The 23,582-nt window shown below is 39.4% G+C and overlaps 1 protein-coding gene across 1 annotated transcript in view; it reads left to right on the forward strand.

Moving 5' to 3' along the window:
• cacna1g (calcium channel, voltage-dependent, T type, alpha 1G subunit) overlaps positions 1-23,582 on the forward strand; it is a 190,942-nt gene that overhangs the window by 21,014 nt on the left and 146,346 nt on the right. The window contains exon 3 of the mRNA XM_042508301.1: positions 19,160-19,257. Coding sequence (XP_042364235.1) covers positions 19,160-19,257 — 98 coding nt within the window. The remainder of the gene's footprint in view (positions 1-19,159; positions 19,258-23,582) is intronic.

The following is a 23,582-nucleotide window of genomic DNA, read 5'->3' on the forward strand; positions in this document are numbered from 1 at the left end:
TACCTTGCACCTTATTTGTCCATTCCTGCTAATAACACAGTCACAAACCAACTGCCCATCCTCTGGTAGTCCCAGTTCACCCTGGTGAATAAGTAATCAACTGTTGCCGTCCCCTGGCGTATCATACTGCCATGAGAAATGGCTTGCAATGACGAGGTGGCAATATTTGACAAGTTTGGAATGAGAATGGGCTCCCATAGCCACAACGTATACTGTTGCACTTCTCAGTCTGCACATTTTATGTCATTTCAGTGATGCACTCCCAATAGTTCTTGCAGACAGAGATGAGTCGTCAGTCCTGGCTGTCATGTTGCGTGTATGTGGGAATCCAAACTTTTCTTTTGCATATTATCTCTCTGGGAATAATTTCACATGTTTAGCAATGCTCTCTGAAATCTTCAAGCTGCCCTATGAAGCCTGATTTTTATGGTTTTTTTTTTGGTTTTTTTTTAAAAAAACATGCTAGTTTGCTTAGCATCTTTCAGCACCACTACTCTTTTAAAAGACTCAGTGTTATTGAACTCATCTTTGAAGTTTTTCTCATGCTTAACTTCAAAATGACACTGTACCCTTGATGTCTGACACACCACATTTTCACATCAAAACACACACGGCTTAATCTCCTCCTCAAATGAATCCAAACTCTGTTGTTTAACTGGGCTGAAAAGGCCTGCTAGATTCAAATTGGAGCGGTGCAGTCTCCACTTTGCCAGATGATTACTGGAAATGGCACCTGTGCTGCTGTGTGGCGAGCTAGGTGACTATTTGTGCTTTCGTTTGCTAATTTGACAATAATTGAACACTTTTCAGAATTCAGAAAAACATATGTACACCGTCCACTCCTGTCTCTCAACTGAAGACAGACCGCCTATTTTGTGGTGCAGAAAATGGTAAAAATACATAGACTAAAACAATAACTACATGCAGAGACATTGCTAAATATATTTCTGCTTATTCACAGCACTCACATAGACTTTGATCCCACCTCCCTGCTTGACTTCACAGCGTCACATTGATGGAAGCTGTTAAAGCCAACATAATGCAGGTTGAGGCTATATTTCGGTCCAGCAGTCTACATGCTATGTAACATGCAACTGTGATGTCTTGCTGTCAAATTGAGCCTGGGAGCACTATCGCATATCACCCTCTCCTCTCTCCCTCAACATATTTCATGTCACTTTTTCCCCTCTAACTGTGAAAAAAATCATTTCTGAAAAATGTTGGCGCAGGTTCTGTGTGTGTGTGAGTGTGTGTGTGTGTGTGCGTGTGTGTGTGTGTGTGTGTGTGTGTGTGTATCAGAGCATGAAGGATGTGGAGCGTGAAAGAAAACATGGCACAAGAAATTAAGTTTGTATCCTTGTCATATACGTTGGCTTACATGGGGTGTAGGTGTGAGTGTGTGTATATGTTATATATATATATATATTTTGGTTTTTTTTTATGGGTTTCCTTTTCTGAACAATTAAAAAAAAAATCTCATCTGTACAGAAAGCCCCCAGCCAAACGGAGACAATGGTAACCTAGGTAACGGCTGGTTGTCGAGCATTTGATATATCCCGGCAACAGTTGTTAAGTCTGTGGAGGAAGGCTCTGATGAACTGTTTGTTTCTTTCCGAGACGATAATTACAGCTAAGCTGCTTTTTCAGCAGGTCTTCGCTCTCTCCTCCTAATCACCTCGCTGTCAGGAGGGAATGATGGAGGGATGAGTGTACCAAACAGGTGGAGTGTGGAGAGAGAGTGTGAGATGTGCAGGGAGCTTTTTTGGCTGTTGAATGTTGAAGGGAGTGCAGGATGGATGTAGTGCTGTGTTAACATGATGAAGAAAAAAAAGCAGGAGATGGGAGTTTCCTTCTAGGGGTGTAAATCTCTATTCACATCATAACGTATTATATTGATGGTTGGGACAATTATACGATATTTGCCGATAATTCTGCCACGATATGATTTCAATTCAGTTTAGTTCAGGGGCCTGCAATCAACATGAGGCGATGTTGTCGGGCCATTTAACTCAGTCTGGAGAAGAAGTAGCTGCCAGACCTCTTTTTTTCTGCTTTTAGCCATAAAAAAACAACAAAAAAACCCCCACATACATACAGACAGCCTTTTGAGATAAATGTTTTCACTTTTAATCCAAACCATGATCTTAGGGCTATCTGTTGTAAGGGCAGAATTCTCCCAAAAGTCATAAAACATGGATTCACAACAAAATCACCTTACCAATGTTCAGTAATAACTGTTAAAGTTGTAGTCTTGGTTAATTTAGCATCACATGGAGTGACTGTTGGTAACCGCAAATGCGGTTAAACAGACTTCTGAGGCAGCAAAAAATTGTTTTAATATGGAAGTCAGGCAATAATGGGGATTTTTCCATTATTCTGGGAACACTCATGGTTTGATTTTATGCTGCACATGGCACCATTCTGCAGACAGCAGAGCGCAGTTGCTGCTGCTGACTGTTCCTTGACTCCCTGCAGTATTTTAAACTGATCCACTGTCAAAAAAAGACTGACAATGGCTGCTTTCGTAGCTGTAGTGCTAATCTTACTGACAAACACATTGCATTTCTTATGACTGCTTCATAATAAAAGTCCACTCATGTTTTACCAGCTAATGCCTTTAATGTGAAGCTGCAGCAGTAGGAAATGTTCAGTTTGCATTAGCAGTAATTTAGCAGTAATAAATCTTTTTTTTTTTCACAAACATTGCTGCTGATATCCAGTTCATAAAAATGCAATTATATAAATAATGCAATACTTTCATCACTGGGCCATAAGCTCAATTAACTTAGTGTAATCTCATCTGTGGACAGAAAGTGATTTAACAGACATTTATTTAAATGAAAATGTTTGAGATAGTTAGTTTAAGGTTCAAGGATGAAACAACTGTCTTTGTCATGTTTTCCCCACTTATATAACCTGATAACCTTTTTCAGCATAAGTATTTTACATTGCATAAATTAGCCTAGTGGCTAGAGTTTTCTCATACTCATCTACTCGTAACTTAATAATTACATGTATTATTTATACTTCCTCTGACTTGGTTTAAGTCACTGCATCTGACAGAATAGCACGGTCCAGTTTCAGCCTGTATGCAAATTTTTTAAGGATTTCATTGCTGAAAAAGCAGCTAATGTTGTTGCAAAAGGTCCAGGCAGGTACGTCATGATTTATCTTAACTGAGTTGTTTACATAGGACATTTGTGGTCTCTGTTGACCAGTATTTTCTCCAAAATCAAATACATTTATACACTTCTAATGTATTCCTTAGGAAATAACATTACCCTCCTTGTCTTTTCTTGGCTGCTTGCCGTTATCGCTGTTCGCTGTTAACACAGCGTTTCAAGATAGAGGCATGTCCTAAAGGTGATGATATGAATGGATGTTTTCACTTTTATTGATCAAATTGCATAGTTGATCATTGAATTAAAATATCAGTCCAGATCGATGGATTGTTACATCATTGTTTCCTTCATCCCTTTTTTCTTCCTGGTGGTAGATGAAAACTCACACCTAACAAATGACATTTTAATCTCACAAAAACACATAAGTCATTTTTACAATTGCATCAGTGGAAATTCTGCCACAATGCTGTGCTATTTAATTTCTGAGTTGACTTTGCGATGCTGAGTTTGCTCTCAGTCATGAACTCAGTCATGGACATGTGTCACTTTCAGCTGCATGTGTGAGAGGTGTGAAAAAGCTGATGACAGCGCCCAGTGTGAATAAAAACATTCCCTGCCTGATGGCTTCAGATGACTGGTGTTAACACCTCCAAGTTGTTTGTTTTACCTGTCAAGTTGTTCAGAGTCATGAACACAGACAAAGCACATATTCTCTCCTCTTGAAGTTTTCTGTGTTTTTCCAGTACACAAATTTCTGAGCCCAGACAGGTGTTGTTTTAATGTGAAGATATGTTTTCTGTCTGTTTTTGTGTGATATTTAAGACAGGGCTCTAGAGCTTAATACTCCCAAAATCTTTTATGAGCAACATTTTTATTGGGCACAGAGGTGCATGTGATCTATATTATAATCCCAATTCCAAGAAAGTTGGAATGTTGTTTAAAATGTATTTTTTAGTTGTAACTAAAAATAAAATGGAATTGTTTTCAAATCTTTTTTGACCTATGTTCAATTGATTACAGTTAAGAGATAAGATATAAATTATTCAAACTGACATAGCTTTTTAGTAAATACACAGTTGGAAAGTTGGAACATGGGGCTTTTTTACTATCCAGAGAGATTATCTTTTCTTTTAACAACACTCAGTGCATGTTTTGGAACTGAGAAGACTAATTGTTGAAGTTTTTAAAGTGAAAAATTTGCCCATTCTTGCTTGATATACGGCTTAAGTTGCTCAGCAATCTCCGTTGTCATATTTCGCAATTAATCATGCACCACAAATTTTCAGTTGTAGACAGGTCGGGACTGCAGCAAGCCAGTTTAGCTCCTGTTCTTGTTTACCACAAAGCCACACTGTTGACACTGATAAAGAATGTGACTTGGCACTTTCTTGCAACAATGAACAGAGACGTCTCTAAAGAAGATGTCATCTTAATGGCAGCATATGTTGCTCCAAAACCTGTATGCGTCTTTTAGCATTCATGATGCCTTCACAGATGTGTAGGTTTTCGAACTCCCATCAACATCACTTAATTTGTGAGATTTTGGAGTACAATGGCATCACCCAAGAGAAGTCCAATGAGACAAGTAACAATAGTGGTCTGATGAAGTTACACTTAGAAAAAAGTATTAGAAATTTTACATTATTACCCAAACTAGAATATAGATAGATGTAGATATCAATAAAAGTTTTCAAACCTACTTAATTTAACCTACCCTTCCTGTGTGCATGCAGAATTCTGGTGCAACAGAAAATTATTTAGTTGCCCATTTTTTCTTTAAGCTCTGAATACAAAGGTTTAGCAAATCTGGCTAAACTTTTAGCTTGTTTGTAGCATGTCTGCTCTTTTCTGGTCCTATCTAACTGCTCTGTGCTGATATCACTGTATTCCCACATCGCAATATCTGAAATTGTCGTTATAACTAATAGGAATGATGGACAGTTCTACAAACATGAGACAAAAGTTCTAATAAATTGGAATTATTCTTTGCTGTAGCAGATGCCTAACAAACAGTTGGCATAATGAATCTGGCTCTGTGTTTGCTCTGTAGTCTAGTTTCTTATCTGTTTTGTCAGCTCTGTATCTGTGAATTCATTCAGAGCCAAAAGTAACTTTTTAATTGTTCTAGGAGGACAGTTGTCTGACTGAAGACTTGACACATCGTATCACAAATTATAAAGTAGGAAATATTCTGCTACAAAGTTACAGAATGCACATTTTTCACAAAGATTTTTAAATGAAACAAGACAGAGATTTGAAGCGTCCCTAATAAGCCAGATTAATCAGTTCATATCCAGTTAGTAAAAACACTCAAAACAAGTCAATTTGCATTAAAAAGAACTGAGTTTTTGTAACTAAACTCAGCTCTAGATTGAATGACTTGTCATGAGAGTGTTTTCATTTATTTATGTATTTATTTATTGATTGGTGCAGCGGAGCCCCAGTCAATAGCCGAGGGATTCAAAGTGCAGAGTGTATCAGCACTCACTGTTGCAGGCTGACTATGCTATCCATAGAACATCGATCTGAATTCACACTTTCTCTGGCTGGATTCCTCCCGGAGCGAGACAGAAAGGAGGAGGAAGAGGGGGAGTGAGGAGGGAACAGGACGAAGGGCGATGGATTGACAGAAAAAGGCAGACGGAGAGAGGAAGGGACGCTAAGACAGTCGGGTCGATCACTTCACTGGACTCCCTCAATATATAATCGGGTGTGATGTTTGATGACTGACACCATGGATGAAAATACTCATTTTGGCTGTATAGCTCAGTTTGTAAAAATGTCATTTTTTTCTGGAACCTTTATATTTCAGAGGTTAAAAATAATATATAAATTACCTAAATGATCCCTACAAAAAAAAGAAAAGAAAAAAGAAAGGAAATGAACCTCAAAAAAAACTTTTTTCCTCACAGCAAAACTTTTTATGTTTTCATTTCCACTTGCTTCACATTTAAGAAAAATGTTAGGGATATAAAGATTATCCTGGCAAACGCTTTTTAAAACATGTTCTTATATAAACACAGGAGAGAAAACAATTTTAGATCAGACATAGAAAATGTTTAACCAGATTTTTTTTTCTCACTTGCCCCTCGGGGCCTGTGTAGAATTGCTAGTCACAGGATCTGTTTTCTTTTTTTTTTTTCAATGTGAAGCAGAGCTGAAGGTCTGAGAGTTTGTTAGGGTTGTGGATGTCAGATGTAGACAGAAGCAAAAATCAATCAGCTGCAATGTGCTTGTCCTCTTCAATAAAGTAAAAAACAGCCAAAAATTGTATAGGGAGTGCGGCCTTACTGTAAATTTGCGGAAGATTAAAACAGCCTGACACAAAGCAGAGACTGTATGGGAAACCTTTCACCTTGACCATGTTTTCAATCATTTAATTTAATTATATGAGGGTATAGCTATTAATTTTGCCATGATGTATTGATGTTTAAAATGCACGCTTAGCACCTTTAACTGGCTTTAAATATTCAACATATCCTCTTGGAATTCAGACCTGTGATTGAGTCACACTAAAGGAGGTGAAGCACAGGAACTAATCCTCAGCATCTCCTTCTCTCTTCTCTTCATGATTTATTGATGATGCTTTGGAACGACTCCAGCCCAGTTTAGGGGACAGCGGAAGGGAAGAAAGGGTGTGAGAATGGAGGAGGAAAGGTGAGGGTAGTAGACATGTCCAAAGGAAGTGAGACAAGGAGACAAAGAGAGAGAGAGAAAAATAGACAAGGTGAAAAGGAAAACATGAAGGTGAGATGCTGTTAGAGAGGCAGCATGCATATTTCAGTGTTATGAAGTAATTTATCTGTTAAACATTTTGGGAAGTACTCTCAGTTGCTTTCTTCTCAAGATTGAGATAATCAATGTCACTTGCATGTCAGTGAGTGAAGTACAGAGCCGCAGGCTGTTGCAGCAACATCCCAGTCATTTGAATAACATGTTGGCATTGTACATTTCTGCAGAATGACATAGTACACTTATATGAGCAGCAGACTACTGTTATATACATATAAACAATGTAAGTGGGTATTTTTCAACATTTCGAGCTGAGTTTGTTGCGACAAAAGCGGGTATTTTTTAGCAACGCTTTGCTGTATTTTTGGCTACAAAAACAGGTATTCTAAGCCAAACAGGAAGTTTTCCTAACGCTGACAGTATGGTTTTTGTGCTTAATTCTAAACACATGATAACCACAGCAATGTCACAACATAAAATTTAAAATGCAAACGTTAAGTGTCATTATATTCCCTACGTATGAAAATCACAAATTCAGTATATGAAATGTACAAATGTATCTGTGGTTTGCAGAAATGTACATTTATTTTGGAGACTTGGTTAGCACCAGCTATGTCTTAGTTCATACATAGCTTAAAGGGATAGTTTGGGATTTTGAAGTGGGGTTGTCGGAGATAATTTTGTATAGTCAGTGCATAATACACACTCCTGTTTTGCAGAAACAGCCGGGCCACTCCAAAGCTGAGCACTACCATGCTCTGAAGAAGGGTTGATATAAAAACATATTTTAGCCACTTTAAAAAAGGCCTGCCTAAAAAAAATCAAAACCTGTCTAAGTGGAGGCGATACTTCAAGCGCATAACTTCCATATTCCTTCGCAGAAGGCCAACTGAGCTGTGAACTGCATCATGCCACTGGTGAGCTGATCTGCAGTCTGTTTCTGCAAACCGGGAGCGTGCCGCCCTCCAGCTACTGTATGTTGTACACTGACTATACAAAAGTATTTCAAACAGCACCATATCAAAAATCTGTAACCTTCACTTTAATGTGTATGTACTGTAATGTAGTTAAGGCTCATTTACACTCCCATGTGCGAAAAGTAGATACATCTTTTTCAAACGTAGCCGTCACTGCCCTCATACTTCCATGCGTCATTTATGATAGCATAGATACAGCCAAAAGATGGCGTTAGGGGGTGGACTCAAAAGTTTCACACAACAATAAATTAGGTGACAATGAAGGAGGTCTTAATCATTTTAAGGAGGCAGCGGCGGTCTGTGAGGCCATTAAATACATTGCAATATGTGGACAGAGAATTCTTTTCACTTGAGTACTAATTCATTCCTTTCTACAGTACTTTAAATATCTCCATTGTCTCCTACAGTCATATGTCACTTTAACCAGGCTACACTGCCCCAGCACTGCTCCATTTTGTCCGTATCCACAAGCTTTAAGAAAACGTGCACAAAGACGAATGGAATGAATGATGAGGCTCCATCTGTGTCAGTATACATATCTAATATTGAGCATTAATGAGCCCTTAGACGGCTTGCACCATGCAAGTTACAACATCGAGTTAACATAGAACTTGAAATTCAGAAATTTTCATGTGGGTGTAGGTTGTTCTTCGAAAAAAAAGAAAGCAAAAAAGATGGGAGAGAGACAAATGACAGAAGAGCCAGATGATATTTCATTTCATACATGGTCATGTTGCCTTGACATCCCGTTACATTTACAATAGCACTTATGTTAACCCTTGCTATTATGCTGAACAGTTACCTAAATCTGACTGTGATGTTGCAATGCATTCAATTTATTTAGGAGTTGTGGCTTAAGCACCTTACATTAACTTTTAACTGTTGACTTTGGACAATCTTTTATGCCAAGATGGACAGATTATTTATGATCATGAGTACTTCAACAATCCTCATATTTACTTTTTTTAAAAAAAGCCAAAAAAACCCATCAAAGTACAGCAAAACCCATTGTTGAGCCCCTTATAATGGATCAAAAATTCAAATTGTATCATACTGGCTAGTTCACAAATTACAGCATACATTACCTCCCCTACTTTGTGTCTTTAGTCAGGGGAAACAACCAGTCTCGCTCTGTGTTTAGTGCGAAAGATACACGTAACATCAGTTTTAAGGCTGATAAATTAACATGTTGTATGTCGGTAAACCCACTCCTAAAGTGTGTGTGTGTGTTAGAGAAAGAGAGAGAGATAAAGAACCAAGTGTGCTAAAGTGTTGTCGATGTCCAGAAGAGAGAGAGACAGTGAGAGGACACAGACAAGGATACAGCATCCATGAGCAATGATGGCCATTAAACAAACTGTCTTCTATCAAGAGTCCAGCAGCGGGTCCCTCTCCTCCCTCTCTCTCTGTGAGCTTGCACTGTAAAGGATCCGGGCTCGACTGCAGTACTTCCTTGTCCTGGGCGTCCTTATCCACCTGGATTCTCCTCCATTAGCTAGATTATCTCCGTCAAACAAGTGGGTCAGCAGATCGGCTGTAGATTATCAGTCAGGGAAGGAGGGGATGCTGGCAGAGATAGAGGGAAGAAAGATAAAGATGAAAAAGGGTTGAGCAGAAGTGTGAGTGGAATATTTTAAAGCTTCACAAGGATGCATTTGAATGCAAAACTGCGCCTGTATTATCAACTAAAATTACAATGTGGTAATAGAGAGGAGCATGGTGTAGCCTCAGCTCATTTACACTGTGCTACCAAGTGAAATCATGCTTCCATTAGTCATTGGTGGGAAACCCTCTTCGTGCACAGAAAGCGAATTGGACTCAGCCTTGTCATGTCGTGCATCTTGTTTGCAAGAATATAGGTTATATTGAAATGAAGTTATCATGGAAATGCTTCCAACAAAAGATGACATGGCATTTTATTCTGTATCTTACCTGGAAGGCAAAACTCAGGACAAAAAAAGTCCACAAAAGCACTTGCCACTGCTTGTAAATCTTAATGGCTGTAAGCACACAGTACTAATTAAAAGATCAGTGTATCAACATTTTCCCCTGTGAATTTTGGCAGCTGGATAAGTCGGATGACACTATTGGTTTTAGTTCCAGAGAGAATGACGTCCTCACTTGTTACGTTGAGATTGTGGTCACTAACAGGATTAAAAACAAAATTATAATCTCTGTAAAGTGACATCATGTAGCGAGGTCTGTGGGAGCTGAGGCTTGGAGTTGGAGCCTGTAATTTACAAAATTGGCCTGTACAGCTTCGTGAAAGAAAAGGAGGACAAAATAGTTCTTTCAAAATTCCACTGACTGGCCAAAAGGATGTGCTGCAATTCAGCACAGTCACCAGAAGAACATAATGGCATTGTACATTTCTGCACACCACATATATATGTTACATTTGGACATTTCATGCATATAATATTGCCATTTCTAGAGTGAGGTAGATGTGATTACATTTATATCAGCTGACCTCATCACTGAGTGCATTTCCATGCACAAAATATTCAGGTTTTTTGCCCTTATTCTAAAAAAGACTGTATTCCTTCTAAGTTGTTTACATGTCTAATGAAAATGACTATTTCACTTTCCTGTTTGCATGCAGCCGTGCATACTCTGATTAACGTGCGACATGTCATTTATCACATCAAAATATGGAAAATTTGAACAGCTGGAGCTGCTTGTCATTATGCTTATTTGAATTAAAAGACTTTTCTACCAGTGGTGGACTTGTTGGACTCTCTCTTTCCTTCCCTCGCCGTCTTGAAAAGGTCAGCGCTGCAACTTTTGCACATATCCAAAAACCTGTCGATATCCAAGACTGTCATGAAGTTAAAAAGCAAGTGTGGTTCTCCATCGGACCAGAAATGTGGGATTTTCTTTTGGGCACGCATTTCTACCGCAGCCTTGCAAACTGTCAGTGAGTTGGTTTGTGAATAACGTCTCCATGACAACACACAAAGCTGACTGTAAACAAGCATGAGGCTGTGTGTTGCAAACTGCAGTGAAAACACCAATTGAGATGTATATTCAGAATTGGCTGTATAAATGCCCAAATAATGCTCCTGAAACCCAAATAATACCAGCATATCCCAAATGCCTAAATGCGGAAATGCCTAATTTGGAATATTTAAACTGAATATGCTGTTTGTTTGAACCACATTATATTCAGAATATTGTCATATGTGGAATAGTAGGAGAATATTGGTGTGCATGTAATAGTATCCATGGGAGGTGGAGGGGATGGTGGATGGCCTGACTCTGAGGCGAGGTGGCTGCCGCTGTTTGAAAATAAACAAAAATAAACAATCCCATGAAAATCATCATGGGATTGTTTATTTTTTAAGCTGGTTTGTTGTATCACATAGTATTCAAGAGTATTTGCAGAGAATACTTGATTCCTGATATCCTGGCAGGATTCTGAAGTTTCAGTTGTTGTCTCTTGTTGTAGTAAACTATCACGAACACAAAGGTTGAAACTGAAAGTTAATTTATCAAAAGCACTTTGCTTAAATAAAGAGCTCTTGTGTTTGGATTGATTTGAAGTGGCCGAGGTATCAGCGGGATACCAAGCTCTGCACTTATCAAACAATAACACATTATTGTTTGAATGGAGAAAAGAAAGCCCCTCAGGCACATTAGCACGTTCACGGGGAAATTGCTTTGTTAAGTTTGATTTTGTTTGACCTGGGAACAGTCGAATGGAACTACTTTATATGCAGCTTAGACACGGTCACATTTTGCAAGCATTTTTGTTTACATAGTTTGCTACAATTACAAAATAATAAGATTCCTGTAGGGACTGATGAAGCATATAACTTTATGACTATTATGTATTATTAAATATGTGCTGCTTATACAGATGTCTTTAGGTTTTATTAGTTTTTACGCTAACGGCACCTCATGGCCATCCTTAACAGAAAGGGTGCAACAACAAGATTTTGGAGTTAGATTTCCCATTTGGACAACTCTGAAGTGTCCATGAGCAACACATTTATTGCCTATGTGAGTGCAGTTTTGTCGCTAAGACATCTGACTTTTCTGCTCGGGGAGGAGAATTCCCTCGCTGTGTGTGATTGTTGCAAGAGAAAGAGAGATATTCGGTAATCAAGCATGACTGCGAAGAAGAAGTTGGTTAACATTTGGGTTAGATAAGCAGCAGAGTGGGTTGATGGCAGAACGTGTTGCTGATGAAAGGCTTTCAATCTGATTCAGCATGAAAACACTCCATCTGTCTGTTCTCTGTGGTTTTTCCTCCCTCCGCTTCTCAATAATACTGCACGCTCTCACTTTAATGTTATCAGACTGTCATCATTAGCTGGTGTCCATGCAGCGTCTTGGATTGTTCGTGTTGTTTAAGTCTTATATAAGGGTTGAGTTGCTTCTGTGATGCACATACTGTTGCACTTTAACAATATACTGTGTACACAAAACCACCTCCGACACTCACTCAAAGAGCTACCCATCACTCGCAATCCATTTGTTAAGGAACATTGAGTGTGACAGCTTGCCTGTCACTGATGTGGAGGCGACTAGAACGCAGGCAATATATGACTAAAGGAATATCAGTGAAGAGGACGGACGACTTGTTAGTTCATAATAAGTGATAAATGACAGATTAGACGGATTATTTTGGAAGGAATGTGCTTCGCTAAAGCCCTATAATCCAATAATCTCAAAACAAAGCCATTATTTCATGTAATAATAACAGCAAGGTTAAACTGGTGAATCAATCAAATCAAACTACCACTTAAATGCATTCCTTAATAATTATGATTGTGACTCAATATTTCACGGATAAATCATTTCCCTTCAGGGTGTTAGTGTTGTGTATGCAAATATTATGTGCAAATGAGAGCTAGCTGTGTATGGAAGCAATCTGTTTTTAAACAACAAATAAAGCATTTTCTCACTCTGCTTGGCACATATTATAATTAAGTGCAAGGACAAAACGAAAGCAGGCATTATTTTAAAATGAGATTAATAGAAGTTGTGTAAAATTTGGTTATTACAGTAAGAGACGGGGTTCTTTAAAGTTTTTCAGGCCATGCCCCGCTTTGCTTGAAGAGAGATGGAGCACTGACTCCTACATATATTGTGTAAAACTGAGTTGCACTCAAGATAATTCTCTTTGTATTTTCTGGCCTCACCCTCTGCACTTGCACCGCTGGTTTCTGAGGTGGACAATGTGTGAGTCTCTCATTCAAAAAAGTTGCAAAAGGATCTATTGTGGCTTACAAGAATGTCTGTGGTAATAATACAAGTAATTGGCCAAAAAAAGGTGCTGCACAGTAATTTAGTGTTAGTTGCTCACATGATTGCAGAAGGATTCATGGGTAACAGTTAGCTTGTCACTAATGTAGTGTAGCCCACTCTAAACTAAATAGGTTTATGAGATGGCTAAATTATCTCCACTAGTTTTGGATTTATGGTAATGTGTATTTTTAGAATTGTTAAAATACTACTACTACTACTACTACTACTACTACTACTAATAATAATAATAACAGATTAAAACTTGGATAAACAATCAAATAAACAATCATTTCGAGTTATTTAGCAAAAAATTGTGACTTCTATGCATTGGGCTAAAACAATAAATGCCTGATAGTACTTTAAATGCATATGGTCATGATTAAAGTGTATTTTTGGGGGGTCAGAGTCATTGAAGGGAAGTACATACAATAAATGGTCAGTAAGTTATATTAAAATGATATATTATTATATTAAAAATTTGCAAAAAAGTGCTAATGTGCCCATGTATAACTATGTTAACAGTATGCAGACAATAACAACATAAATAACTGCTGCATACACTGAATGAATGGATAGAAAATACGTCCCTGACCTCACTTTTGTAGAAGGGACACAGTGTTTTAAGCTATTGATTGTTCTTTTTTACCGCTTTTTGGAACTAGATGTATCTGCAAGCTCATGTTTTATTTGTTCAAACTATTGCTATTTTATGCATTCAACATTAGCATTCACTTGATGTCAATATTTACTTTCCTTGTAGCACTTTTTGGTCTCCACCAACTCCTTAAGGAATTTTATTTTAGCTCTTTAGCTGCTAAATGTTCCGTTACAACTTTGTAAAGGACCGTTGTTAAAAGCCGTAGCGTAGAGTTGCCTTTTTAAAGCTTTTTTTGTGCTTAAAACAGCTGCCTATTGAACCTGAAAACATGATCAATTAGAGTGGAGTTGCAGGGCAAAAAAAAAAAACCCAAACGATCCACGAAAAAGAGGGTAATACTGCAGAATCTCTGTTTCATTTTCAAATTACACACATTATTTGATCATTTAAAAATATCAGCTTTATAGGACATGTTAATAAAAACGTGTATTTTCTGAGCTCTCAATTCGTCGGAGGATGTATTCTCTCTTCATAATGCTATGCAAGGCTTAGCACTTCTTTGTTTGTGCGATACACATAAATAAAACCGCCTTGTATTTCCTATTCACATCAGTCCTCTTGCTTTTGGTAACCACACAAATAATATTTAAACTATGTAATTATCAGCTCTCCACATGAAATAATCTGTGTGTATAGCAGTGGATATGCATCATGTCTGTTTTACACACACTGTGCCATCGCAATACTGAAAAACATTACAGAATACTCAAAGCCATTTGTCAACTTGCAGCACAGTGAGGATGCCGCAGCTCACCTCATTAGGTATTCATTCGATGTATTTCCAACATTATTTATCGCATAATTTTCCTCACTGATAAAACAAACTCCCCAACCTCAAATCGAGCATGAAAACCGAGGAGACTCCATCAAAATTTGTCAATTTCATTTATCTTTTTCTCAGTCTATCCATCATGATTTGCATAAGAGAACAAAGATGGAAACCCAGCCAGGGAAATGATGAAAGAATACACTTGTGAGTTCACTTTTATATCCGTCTCTGCCTTTTGGTCCATTTCTTCTTTTTCATCTGTCAGATATAAGACTGCTGGCTACTTCACAGTGTAACAGAGCCGTAGCTGCAGGAGGACAGATGGGCGGACTGACTGAGATGGACAAGAGATGGACAGACGGATAGATGCAGACAGAAAGGCAGAAAGATAAAGGTTAGGTGAGGACAGGACAGGTTAAACACTGGACACTGCTCTACATTCTTGAGCTGCCGAGCGTACTTTTCCTAGTATAGCTCCTTCTGGGTGGCATCATGTGTAGTGTCTGTGTCTGTGTTCCAAGCTACTGTTGGCTTTGTTTTGGAGGAGCTGGAGCTGGAAAGTTGTATGTATACCATCCTTCATGCGTCTGGCTGCTTTGGCACAAACACATTCACACTGTGATAAGCTAAGAAGCTACACGACTAGAAGAGTGTGTGGTTCTTGTGCACGGCGTATATCGTTGGCTGCTTTTTATTTTTTGACTTATACAGCATGAATGTCATTACATTCTTCTGCGAGTTTGTCCTTGCACCGATCTCTCCATATCAAGATATCAGAGTGTGTATGACAGGATGTAAAAGTGTTTTTCTTCCTCGACCCCGTCCCCGCTGTGTGGATCTGCTTTAGTTTGGGAATTCTCTCACGCAAACTCCTTCCAAGGCTGGGCCTCCCCCCCCCCCGTCCCTCTCCTGCTTCTCATTTCTCCTCCGGTTGCCCTTCCCCGCACCAGCATCATCAACACTGGCACGGACTCTGACAAAAACAGTGCACGACTTCCTGTCGTTTCCATCGTTTGTTTGATACACTCCATTTCTCCTCGGCTGTTTCTTCATTCCAGATGAGGGGAGATGGGTCAGTTTTCACTGAGAGCACCAAACTTCATCTGGCTCTCATCAGGGGCAGCAAGTGTTTTTGCATGGACTATTTTTCAACAGACGTCATTCATCATCCGCTTTTTATGTTTGTTTGTGCAACTCTGTCTGACGAAAAATTACCCTAATATTTGTATTATATTGCTCTGGGGATTTATAGCATGTCAATGGCACTCACATGAGTTTTCCCATTGGAATCCTTATTGTGTTGCCGTTAATTTCCCATAGGGACTATACTATATTCAGCATTGTAATGATGGTGAATTATTGTATATTCTCTATAGCCTGATAATCAGACTCAGTGGCCATTTTGCTGTAAATTAATTATTCAGGTGGACATTGTTGGCATATAAGTCATTTTCTGTCTGTAACGGTTTGTTATTTTAATTGCATGAATCACTAATCTAAGTGACCGATGTATTTGTCCTCTCAACACTCCACAGCAGTGGTTGCTGGAAGCCGTTACAGAGGACCTCTTTATGCTATTTTTCAGGCTCATGTTTGTAAAAGAATATATTTAGCCTGTTGAAACCTAGAACAACATCGCTTTTCTTGTGCTGCAGTTCACAACATTGGAAAAAAGGCAATGGGCTACTTAGTGAGATGCTCCTCAATTCAATAGATTTAGAAAAAATATTATTTTTAAATCTAGGGAAAAATTTCAAGGCCAAAAAAGAAAAAGCCAAGGAAAAACCATATAACTAATTACAATAATAATATATTTATAATTATGTTACAAAATTATTCTAATTTTGTAGCAAACTTCTTTTTCCCAGGTTATTGTTCTGGATTTTCATTACTCTTTTTTCTTTTCTTTCAGGTAATATTATTGTGCATCTTACTAATTTCTTGATTTTTTTTTTTCTTTTGTTGCTCATTGAATTCTTGACAAGTTTTTGAAAGAAGTCAAACCAATCTGCACCTTTCTCAGGGTTAAGCCCGCTACCCGAACAGCTGTTAGCAGTGTACTTGCAGAGCATGACAGTAGTAGCGAGTATGGTGGCACTTTCTTCTATGAAAAATAACCAATAAAAGCTTTTAAACACAACCAGACGCGTTCCAGAATATGATCCGAAATCAGGGAGAAATTTACAACATCTGCGTTTAAGTGTTTTTCTGATGTTAGCACGTAGCAGTGTTGTTGCAGCTGGGAAATGACTGTAACAGAGAATAGCGGCACTTTCTGCTACTAAAAAAATAATTACAAAGCTTCTAAACACAAGCAGACATGTTCTAGATTTTTTGACTATACAGCATGAATGTCATTACATTCTTCTGCGAGTTTGTCCTTGCACCGATCTCTCCATATCAAGATATCAGAGTGTGTATGACAGGATGTAAAAGTGTTTTTCTTCCTCGACCCGTCCCCGCTGTGTGGATCTGCTTTAGTTTGGGAATTCTCCTCATGCAAACTCCTTCCAAGGCTGAATTCAGGGTGAAATCTACATCAGTCATCAAGTTTTAATTTCCCTGATGTTAGCATGTAGCTATATGTAGCAGTGTACTTGCAGCTGGGGAATAACCGTAACAGAGAATAGTTGCACTTTCTACTGTGAAAAAAATCATTGAAAAAAGCTTCTTAACACAACCAGACAAGTTCCCGAAAAGGATCCGAAATCAGTAACCAGGTTGACATGATTGCTGATATTAGCGTAAAGCTGCACATATATTTGCAGTGTACTTGTAGCCAGGGAATGACTAACAGAGAATTGCGGTTAAAATCCACTAAAGTCTCTATAGTGGCATAACAGACATTTGTGACACAATCTCAAGCAAGAAATTCGAACAAACTTGACCTGAGTCGATACCGATTTTGAAATATTGCAAGCTTTTAAAGTCCGGTTTGAGCTGTAGTCGCTAGTATGGTTCAAGTTTCTAAAACCTCGGATCCTACACTTCCCATAATACAAGTATCTTCTTCTCGTTAGGCCTTTCCCATCTCCAAACACAAAGTTGTTAAAGTTATTCACAGTTGAGTGATACTCTGTATGATTTGTAAATTGACTTTGACGTGTAATTTTAGCGCTGTGTTTCTTTAATGTTTTTTTTTCATTTCCTGTGCTACATGATATTAACCTTAGTCCTGTTTGAACTAATAGTCTTTTTTAATGGGCTATTCATATGCCACTTCTTGCTTTTTTTTCATAAAAGTTTCATAGAAGTACCACTTGATTCCTTTTGACCTGAATGTCTCTGGTGGCTATTACAGAATATGACACAGCTGCTGATGAGATGTACCTGTTCCCAGAGACCGCCAGACACCGTTAGCCTCGCGTCTCTGTGCTGGTGATGGGAGGGCATCCCTGTGCTTCTGTTAACTGTTTACCCATTTACCTTCTTTTCGTAGTCCGCTGGCCATCTGTCAGCTCCGAGCGTGTGTGTGTGTGTGTGTGTGTGTGTGTGTGTGTGTGTGTGTGTGTGTGTGTGTGTGTGTGTGTGTGTGTGTGAGAGCGAGAGCGAGAGCGAGAGAGAGAGTGTATTCTTGTTTTGGTTGTACCAGACTAGAAAACGCTCACATTAGGATAAACACACAGATTCATTAAGGGAGTTTCTTGCTCTTAAGGTGACCAACAAGCCTACACACACACACGCACACGCACACACACACACACACACACACACACACACACACACACACACACACACACACGTGTGCTCATGCACATACACCGCCGGACATGTGTTGCAAGTTTGTCAGACAGACAGACTTGGAGTCTGCGCAAGGAGGGAATTCCTTCATCTGCACGCCCCTTCAAGCTGCACATGTGCTCTGCATCTGCTCCACACACACACACACACACACACACACACACACACACACACACACACACAGAAAAGGAGAGAGTGAGTGGAAGATGAGATGATGATAAACACTGATCAAGAATCAAGAAAAAGTTTTTTTTTTAGCATTCCATGGTCTCTTAAGCGCTGTCCTTCTAACCTCCCATCACAGCCTTAGAGAGTCTCTAAAGAGCTTCTGGAGAGGCTGTTAAAAGAGAGCGCGCCGTCTCAAGGTTACGAGGCGGACCGATCTGATGCTGTTCTTTTATGTACTGTGGATGCCACATTCTCCTCTCAATGACATGTGATTCACCCACTCTGAAAGTCTCATAGGGGATCCACATATGACGCTCACTTCTTTTGAAGGTCGACCATGCGAGGGTGAATGCATGCGTGTGTTTGTTAGGCACACAAACATTGCTCCATATACGAGCACAAATGCACGCATTGCAGGTGTTTTTCCAACTTTCTGCTCCGTTAGCAGCAGTTAGAATGAAAGCACATTGTTTGCCAGAACACATGTACGGCAGTCATGTCTAAAGGCAAAAATGTGATTCAGGATATTAGGTTAATTACGACTTGCCCGGTGAGAGTGGGAGAGCGTGTAATACATGCAATATATAATTGGCGACATAATATTGCCCTAACATTTTCTGTGTTTTTATTCCCAGATGATAAAGAATGCTCTGCGGTATGAGCTGTAGTAGCAATTAAAGGATTTGGTTTGTTGTTGCTGTACTCACACATCCTTTTTTTCCCTCTCCGCATGTTACAGGATGCTGGAGTACTCCCTCAACCTACAGAACGTCAGTTTTTCAGCGGTGAGGACAGTTCGCGTGCTGAGACCTCTGAGAGCCATCAACAGAGTGCCAAGTGAGTGCAGACCTACTGGCCTTTCACACTCCAGCTCTCCAGCCAGACTCTAGATCCCAGAATGCTCTTTCCTCTAATATCGCAGCACTTTTGGCTTCCTCTGGAGACAAATACACATCTTTGATCTAAAACTACAGTCATGCTGCCAATGATACGAACTCTGTGGATGACTTTTAAACTGGCTATTGCTTGAGGCGATTGTCAGTTACATCAGTGCAAGTTTGGGGCGATAATTATGATAATCTGATAGTGTGTGAGGTTTCGATAAACAATCTTTTACACCGCAAAACAAAATTACATGTTGAAATGTCTTTATATATCCTGAATAATGTCAGCTACTTAAAGAGTACATTTTTTCGTCGTATGTTTTTGTGACTAAGTGACAAAGGGAAACAGCAATTTTTGAAACTAGTCCAATTCTTGGGCAAGAGGGCTGAACAAATACAAGCAATTTGGGTTGATGGGTCATTCCAACTACCAACCCGAAGCATTGGTATTTTACAGCCTGGGAATGAGACTTAACATTTGACAATCTTCTCCAAAAATCGCAAACTGACCCTTTGAGGGAAAAAAAAAGTGTTGTTGTCAGATGCTCGGTGTCTGTACACTTTGTTCCCAGTTTAAGAAAGTCAAACAGATCAACCAACACAATGACAGCTGGCAGTAAAAAGTGACGTGTCTCTTTTTCCTTCATGTGAACTTCTGCGATAATTTGAAGTCAAATGTCACATTATTACTATCTGACACGTAACTTTAAAACTTGGCACCAAAGAGCCGACTTTAACTGACATTTAATAACTTATCACAATGACCAACAAGTTATATCTCGATTACTCGGTACTTTAGATATTAGCTGTGTACCTCCGCTCCTCTGTCGCTGTAACAGGCAGGTGGATTGTATTCCTACGCAGCAGTGGAATTTAGGTCAGGGACAAGCTGCTCCACACTTAGTATGCCGCTTTCTCTGTGTCTCTGTGTTTTGGCGTCCCCCGGCCGGTCAGCTTGGTCTCAGAGAGATTCATATGCAATTTTCCAAGTCACCGAATTATATTAAAGAACTGTAGCTCATAGCTACACCCGCGCACACGGGCTATCACACTTGTTCATTGCGACGCGAAAATCCCAGAGTCGCTCACTCCATCCGTCATCCTCCCTCCTCCCTTTCTCTTGCACGCTCACATATTATCCTAACCCTGCAAAAATGGTTCCATATTTCACTCCCCTTTTCTTCCATCGGTCTCCATTAGAGTTTAATCAGCACAAATTGAATTTCCAGTGCACGCATTAATGTTTAAATAAATCATAAGCATTTTTATACCCACCCAGTAGTCCACTCTCCGCATTCCCTCTCACCTTATTCCGCCCCCTGCGATGCTTTCATTTAAATACAGACCCTAATTATGTCATTAGCTCACGCAATTGTTCAGAGGAGATTGCAGACAAAGTGAGCAATGATCCCAGAATGTGTGTGTGTGTTTATGTGTGTGCGCATGCAGGTGTTTACCCCGTGTAGGTGCATCGATGGGGCATCAACCTCCTATGAATCCGCGGATGACACTCCCAGAACCTCTTCTGTAATCTCACCCTCTTGTCAATCAAAGCCATGGTAGGGGTCCAGCGCTGCTCATTAGGCCGCACAGTGATACACGCAGCCTCGCTCATTAGGCATCCAACCATTCCTCATCCTAATCACAGAGGCTAATAGCGGCATTAATGTGCAGATGATTCGGTCTGGTTCTGGCCCTGCAGGGAAAATGTCATTGGTGGTGCTGGTGGTGGTGGAGGGGGGTCCCCAAGCGTTTGGTGTGGCTGATATCTATCTGTCTCTGCCCCACCCCCACCCCCCCACCCCCACTCTTCATCTCTTTACCAGCCTAATCAAGTCCTGCAGAGAAGCTCGCAGCATTCATCATGGCTGGGTGGGGATGTTTATTGTGGAGTATTCTGAGGCGCACTTAGCTGAATTTGGTGCTGTAGTTTTTGGATGCTGTTAGTTAACCCTTAGAAACCTGGGGCAACATCAGTTTCCTTGTGGTGCACCCAGACACCCTTCACAAGTATTTAAACCTTTGAAACCTGAGCAAATTGGCTTGATTTCTTTCAAAAGCATGGACAATGAGCAACTTGGTAATATATTTTTGACAAATTTCAAGAAATTAGTAGATTCAGAAAATTATTTTTTTTTTTAAAACGAAATAAATTCTCAAATTTTTTTTTAAATATATAATATAATATTTAAAATTCTGTTACAAAATAATTTGAATTTTTAGGCACTTCTTCCAGGTCCTTTCTGACTTATATGTTTAAAACTTTAAAAAAATGTATTTATTTATTTTTACTAATTATCAGATACTTTTCTTATATTTCTTAAAATACTTTTTACTATTTTCTTGCTAATTTGGGGGTCTTTCCATCTGTCGCTGCTCACCTCCTTCCTCCCATGTTTTTGAGAGAAATCAAGCCAATTCTCTCAGGTTTCAAAGGGTTAATCCTATACGATAGAGCGGATTCATGGAACTGAATCGTGTTTTTGTCCTGTTCCATTTTTAAGCAGGTCCTGAGTTGGTAGGAAACAAGGCAGAAAAAAGTAAAAGCTACAGTTTGCCCTTTTAAAGTTCTGCAGGCACAAGGAGTTTGACCTGCTTAATTGGCTCGGTGACATTACAAAGAAGCTACATGATAGGGATGACATAGATGCAGCAACAAAGTATGTGACAAGATCCACAGATTCGCAGTAGTAGCGGTGCAGCAGCATTGAGTCATACTTGTGAGGTACAGTTGCCCTACATTACACACTTAGAAGTTGATTTAAGTAGCATCCTTATGTAATTCCCACAGAGCAAACTCTCTGTGCTCTTGAAGTATAGATTCAGATTTTTCCAATTCTATCTTAGAGCAATTGTTACTTGTCAGTATGCATAGTGTTAGCTGTAAGCATTCCTCTGGACGAGAATGGTGTAAAAAATGGGATCACTGCACCTTCAGTATGGACAGGAGGACTTATTAAATGTACTGTATATAGGGGGTATGTGGTGACTATAGTCCCAAGACAGACCTTAAAAACTGTAAACCTGGGGGGGGGTTAGGGCTAACCCTAACCCTAACCCATAACTTTGGGCCTTATAAAATTGAAACGAAGAGCTATAAAAAAAAAAAGTGTTGAAATTAGTCACAGAGACCAAAATGACCAGGCTGTGAACTGCTGCTCTAAAGTTGGATATTTTAACATGGGGGTCTATGTGGATTGACCCGCTTCTGGAGCCGGCCTCATGTGACCATACGATGAACTGCAATGTTTTGCCCTTCCTCATTGGCTTAATTTCTCAGCCTCGCAGGTTGAGGCTTGTTTTTTTTTCATTGGAGTGGCAGCTTGAATTTGGCTACACAAATGCACCTGAGGTTGTGACTTTTGCAGGTCAAAGTTCAAGTTCAACTCTCAAATTCAGCAAACTTGTATCCTCACATTGTGGAGGGCACACATTTTTTATTTGCCCCTTGGCTCACAATAAAGTGAACAGGAGGTGATTACTTACCACTAGTAATTTTGCACATGTATGACTGTACTCTAAAGCTTTTTGGGATGTTACACACGAAAACAAACTGCTGGGCCACAAGATCGAACTGATCAACATAACCATCCCTAATGCTGTGCTGCTAGCATGGCTAAAAAAATTGGTTCTTTGTTAATCCAATTCAGTGTGAATAGGTTTTATCACTTAGTATACATGCTAATCTTCCTAAGCTAGTATTCAAAGCTCATGTGTCAAGCTGCTGTGGTTGACAGAGAGCCACTTAGCACATAAACAGCGATGCAATGAGCATCCAATCTATCTAAGATAGCCACCATGTAAATGAAAATAGATTTCATATCAAAGGCTACTGGAAAGCACATAAATAAACAAGCTGTTGTCAGTATTGATAGATTAACCGTCAAGAACTGATCTCAGGTTACTGTTGTGAATAGAGCTGTCAGTTTTAAAACCCATAAATCCTGAAAGAGGAAGCAACGAGTGTATTTATTTTTGTTTTAGCGAGGACAGGTAAAATGTATTGTGTATTGTGGAGATGTAGCTGTATTTCAATATAAAGTGAAAGGAGTCCAGTAAATCATAACCTGACACGGTCCAGATATGAGGTGCTTTTTATTGCCAGGTTGAAACAGAGCCAAGGCTGATATAAAGTTGAAGATGCAGGCCAGTCAGAGCTGCTGGTTGATGCACGCTGTGGTTTAAATAGCTCATATCAGTGTGCATTTACAGGTCAACGGGGTTCACTCAGTCTGTCAAACCAAGCTGGTGTAAACTTTACATATGCAGCCTCTTAGT

The sequence above is a fragment of the Plectropomus leopardus genome, chromosome 19 (assembly GCF_008729295.1).
Source record: "Plectropomus leopardus isolate mb chromosome 19, YSFRI_Pleo_2.0, whole genome shotgun sequence".
Taxonomy (NCBI): Eukaryota; Metazoa; Chordata; class Actinopteri; order Perciformes; family Serranidae; genus Plectropomus; species Plectropomus leopardus.